Source organism: Galeopterus variegatus, unplaced genomic scaffold (genome assembly GCF_000696425.1).
Source record: "Galeopterus variegatus unplaced genomic scaffold, G_variegatus-3.0.2 Scaffold1072, whole genome shotgun sequence".
In the NCBI taxonomy this organism is placed as follows: Eukaryota; Metazoa; Chordata; class Mammalia; order Dermoptera; family Cynocephalidae; genus Galeopterus; species Galeopterus variegatus.
In genome coordinates this window covers 303,960-309,624 of record NW_007727183.1, presented here as the reverse complement: position 1 = coordinate 309,624, position 5,665 = coordinate 303,960, and the positions used below count along the sequence as shown (strand labels likewise).

Genomic DNA, 5,665 nt, shown 5'->3' with positions numbered 1-5,665 from the left:
GGAGCGCCGCCGCACTCCCAAGCGGCGCACTGTAGCAGTGCGCCACTGGGCCGGCCCCATAATCTCCTTTAGATAAGAAACTTCTGCAGGCATTTGAGAAATTTCTTTAAGAAAACAGACAATGATTGATTTTCAAGATGACCATTTGTAATGGAAAGCTATTAGTTGCCAAAAGGGTAAGTATAGGCCATAGGTTAACATACTACTGCAAATAAAGTTTTAAAAGAAAGTAAAATAATCATCTTCTATAGGAAAGAAAGATTCTTTCCTCCTTGGATAAGATTTCACACAGCAAAAAAATTCAGTGAAACCCACTTCTCTTGTCCTCCTTTTTTGAGGAAGGGTTTTAATGGGGATGCAGAGCAAACATGCCAACTTACAAGCATGAGAGATCAACATACTGAAGAAACCTGTAGGGAGGGGAAGTTGACCAAAGAGGAAGAACAAGGAGGCTTAAAGAAAGGGCATGAAGACTGTTGAGCTTGCGGTCAACAGGGAGAAATTTCTCAGATGAGATAAAGAACTAAATCCATATCTTGTACAGCAATAGACGGATGAATTCTTGGAAGCTATGTGATCTGTTTTAGGAGGAGTGGTTTGTTAAAATTAATGGGGAAATTCTAAAACCATAAGGTTTTGGTGACTTGAAGGTCCAGACAATAATGTAGGGCATAAGGAGGCAGTAGCTTAGCATGATTCAGCTCATCTACCTCAGAGAAGAACAGTTATGCCCTGCTACGAGGAAGGAAGAAATAAAAAGGGCGAATACTCTCAGCTTCCAGGAGCAGAGTACTAACTATTTGAGCTTTGGGATCCTAAACAAAAAGACAAGTAGAAGACAGGTTCTGACCATGGTTATAAGCTGTGGGTACCATTTAGTTGCTGGACTCAGAGAGAAACAAAGCCCTACACACTAAAGGCAGCACCACAGGTCACTGGCAGAGAACAGAGGTCTCAAGATGGCTAAGGAATCCAGGGGAAGCATGCTGGACTCTATCTCTCCTCAAACCCCCAATATACCATTTCTAGACAGAGAGAATCTAGAAATCTCAGCCTAAGAGACTGAAAGATTGACAGAAGGTCACATATCTCATATAACCAGCAGCAATCTTGGATTAGTATGTTGGGAAACACTCAGCATCTTTGACGTCTTCAAATGCCTCACATCACTGACTTCAACCATTACTCAAGACAAACCTTTCTGTCTGTGGAGAATTATTTATCTCTATTATTAACAATATTGCTAATGGTAATAATTTAAAAGTTAAAATATAAAATTTAAAAGCATCATTAAAATCAAATTTAAGGGCCAGCCCAGTGGCGCACTGGAGAGTGCGCCGCTTGGGAGTGCGGCGGCGCTCCCGCTGAGGGTTTGGATCCCATGTGGAGACCGGTTCCCGCTCACTGGCTGAGCGCGGTGCGGGCGCAACACTGAGGGTTGCGATCCTGTTACCGGTCAGTAAAAAAGACAAAAAGGAAAAAAAAAAATCAAATTTAAAATAAAAGGAATTACTAAGGTTATTTTAGAAAGTATCAATCAATAGCTACATGTTATATAAAGATTATGTACCAAAAGTACCATGCCCTCTCCTGCATGTCTTTTTAAGTACAAGACTCACCTTTCAAGTTGGACCGACTGGCCATCCTCCCTACATTATTCCTCTGGTGTTTGGTTGACATGCGTTTCATCTGCCGAGGTGTGCTGGGGGGAGAGGTGCCATAAAGATTTTCTGTATGTGTTTCATCTGAAAAGTCCTCTGGATCAGATTCAAGACCCTTGCAAGTGGAATCTCCTAAGGTGCACTCTTGCCTGTAAGAGACAATAAATAGAGAAAATATTCAGTAACAAATTAAGTGAATTCAAATTTAAATTACTTACAATTTTTTAAAGAGCTCTTTGTAAAACTTTTCTTTGTATATGTCTCCTCAGCACTGCAATCCTTCTCTGATACTCTTACACCTGTGGAAACTCACAAGGAGAACTTTTCTTTCAAAGGGAGTAATGATTGCGACTGCTGCTGCTCTCACCATGGAATAAGGAGTACCATATGGATTGAGCTGATATGTAAAACAGCTATAGAACTCTAACATACATGAAGTTTAAAACTGAAAACTTACGGATCAGGGGGAAAAATAGCAAAAGAGTAGAAGATACAAATCAGATGGAACGAAAACTGTATTTGTGTGCTAGCTACTAACAAGCTTAATTGACGAGTGGGCAAGTTCAGCCCTGCCCTGAACTTCAGCACCTCACTCCTTTCTCTTTTTGAAGGGCACAGATAGAACAGGAAGTATAGGAACACCTTGCCATGGCCCACACAGCAAAGCATACAGTGCTCATCAAGTAAGCTAGGTCAATATTTCTAAGTTCTCTGATAAAAACTACAGTGCAGACATTATGTATGTATTTAATACCAATGAACAGTTAAAAATGGTTACGATAGTAAATTTCATGTTAAGTGTATTTTAACATAATAAAAAAAACGGAGTGGGGTGAACAACCACAGTGCAGAGCTCAGATGAGGGTGTGCAGGAGAAGGATACTGTGGAAGAAGAAAAAGGAATTCATTTCTCTTTCACATTCAAAATGCGATTCCTCATTAACTTGTTCTCTGGAAAAACTGCCTGCCAATTCTCTATCCCCAGCCAATACTCCAAATAATATCACTATTCTGATAAAATTCAATTTTTGCAAAGCAAACAAAATTAAATTTACTGATACAAACTGAGAATAAATACAATTCTAAAACAATGAACTGGGAGGAATCAATCATGAAATTCTTTCCAAATATATATCGTCACAGTCTACCTCACCCTGAATATCTTTATAAAATACACTTCATAATTTATAAATGCAACTCGAAACTATATCCAGTATACAACCAGTTTTCTTCCTGGTAATTTCTATCTTGATATAAAATCAAAGCTGTTTCAAAATCATAAAAGGGAAAAAGAAAAACCACTCTAAAGTGTTTGATACCATTATTATTAAATTAGACTGACAAATGAAACTTCAGGAAAGAAATTATCTTTAGAAAAATTAAAATGCTGCAGAATTTTACAAATTTAGAACATGCATGATAAATGCTCTCAAAGCTAACTAAAACAAATTAAACTGGGAGAAAATTCAGAAATAGATTTTAAATGCACCTATCTAGTCCCTTAAGCTAACTACGTTTATTATTTAAGTCTCATAAAGCCATACAACAAATAGTATAACTTACTGGTTAACTTGAAATTTCTTATATCTGTTTCTTCGACACTCACTGTAAAATAGTTGATTTGGCTGGTTAAAGGACATGGCAGTAAATGCCAAGGTCATCTATTTCTTTTCTGTATGATTTACTGATTAATAGCACTGGCTTTGATTAACAGCATAGTCTTTGTGGTGTGATAGACCTATGTTCAGATCCTAGCTGTGCTGCCTACTAGCTGTATGGGCTTTGGACAATTTATTTAAAATCTCTACATAGCACTTTTACAAAACAAGAATAATAAATACTCAGACTCCGTTCCTATGAGGATTAAACTCAATCACGTATGCTTAACAGAAGAGTCAGAATATAAGGAGGGTCTGCTAAATGACTGATACTATTCACACCACAGCCCTTGGAAGTCACTGTGCTCACTCACCAAGCACTAAGAGAACATGCGCTCTTTGCTCATCAGCTGCACATTAAGAGCTCTGCACTTCGGAGTTTGGCCTGGTATAGGACTGGAAACCATTTGAACATTTTTAACATCTTTTAAATTCTTTCAAATTCAATATTATAAGGTTTTTGTTTTTATTTAATTTCCCCACTATTATACTTAAAGTGAATGGTAAGGAAAGGCTTTGTACATTATCGTTTTTGTACCTCCAGTAGTTTCCAGCATAGTGCTCACAAACATTCAGTGCATTTCCACAATAATATATTTCTTATGTTAGAATGGTAATCACTAAAAAACTATAGCACAAACATTTAGTCAGTTAAATACATCAAAGCCAGATAGCAGGGAGTACCAGAATAAACAGAAAAATGGAGTTGATATGAAATAGCAAATAAATACTCTTTCAGAACACACCATCTGCAGTAAGTAGGAATGTGAAATTTGGGAGCTAAGGCTAAGTCCCAGCCTTCCTGGATGAGTGAGGCATACATTACTGAATCTTTCTAAAACTATTAAGACTAATTTAGAATTTGTAAGGTCTACATTCTGAAATATTTTGGGAAATTCAGTTATGAAGATTAAAAAAATCAATTGTGAAGATTTATAAAAAAATCAAAGTAATAGAAATAAAAGACTATGCAAAATATAAAATGGTCTGTTTTACTAGTATCCAGCAATATTATGCAGATAAATGAATTAACATACAGCAAAGAACATGGAATTGGATTTTTTGAAGAGGGACTGACAATGCCAAACTTCCGTGATACAAATGTCAAGCCCCCTTGACCTAAGGAGAGTCATGATCTAAACACAAGTAGAGTTGATTTTTAAAAATAAACAAGTACACTTGTCTGATCTATATATCATAGAAATGAGTCCTGTACCTTAGCAGGTAAGAAGAGTCTAGGAAAGCACATATAATAAAAAAGTTAACCTTTATGAAGACTTTAATTTGGGGAAAGAGAAAAATGGACTGACAATGCCAAACTTCCGTGATACAAATGTCAAGCCCCCTTGACCTAAGGAGAGTCACGATCTAAACACAAGTAGAGTTGATTTTTAAAAATAAACAAGTACACTTGTCTGATCTATATATCACAGAAATGAGTCCTGTACTTTAGTAGGTAAGAAGAGTCTAGGAAAGCACATATAATAAAAAAGTTAACCTTTATGAAGACTTTAATTTGGGGAAAGAGAAAAATGTATTTATTTGTGTTGTGCTGTCCTACAACTGTGGACAAATTACTTCCCCACATATGGAAAAATTCATTTGGCTGCTCTCCCCAAATAAAAGTGGAAGAATAAATCCTTGTAATAATTCTACAGAAGGTAACAATCTCGTTTTCAAACCTGCATCTATTACAAAACAAAAGTCATCTATCTTAGTCTTTATACCTTCACATGGACACAGTAAACTACTACTGACTTCAAAGTATTTCTAAATTATTTAATTATTCTAACAGCAAACCTTAAAGAATCACATTGAAATAAAGTGCATACTGTCATAATCAACATATTAAAATAAGGCAAAACATAATATTTTTTTTCCTCCTTATTAATTATGCCTCACAGAAAATAAGTTAGAAAAAAAGCCATGTGACGCTATCAGCCACTATATTCATGTAATTCATACTTAAAATGAATTTTAGGGCAGGCACTACACAAAGGTGAAACCATGCATATTTAATACTTTCTTAGGGTTTACTTAACTCAGTCAAGATGGTATTCACACCTGTTGGAAATGTTATTGGTTTACTTTCCATCCAAGTAACTTAATTACATGTCAGAACAAAGCCCACTGTTATTAAAAGAATTTTTAAAAAATGTCTAGCACCCAATAATTAAAATTCACAGTTTCTGTCATCCTATCGAAGATTACCAAAGAAACAGAAAATTATGACCCAAACCAGCCAGGAGAAAAACCAACAAAAACAGACCCAGAAATGACTCAAATGGAACTTACAGAGATGAAAAATATAACCAAAATGAGAAATACCCCAAGGCAGTTAATAGC

At 36.0% G+C, this 5,665-nt stretch overlaps 1 protein-coding gene across 1 annotated transcript in view; it reads right to left on the bottom strand.

Moving 5' to 3' along the window:
- The window catches only part of MAP3K4 (mitogen-activated protein kinase kinase kinase 4), an 89,087-nt gene extending 87,317 nt beyond the window's left edge, over positions 1 to 1,770 (bottom strand). Inside the window, exon 1 of the mRNA XM_008574605.1 lies at positions 1,620 to 1,770. Within this exon, the coding sequence (XP_008572827.1) occupies positions 1,620 to 1,689 (70 nt within the window). The 5' untranslated portion in view covers positions 1,690 to 1,770. The remainder of the gene's footprint in view (positions 1 to 1,619) is intronic.
- Positions 1,771 to 5,665: the final 3,895 nt, after the last annotated feature.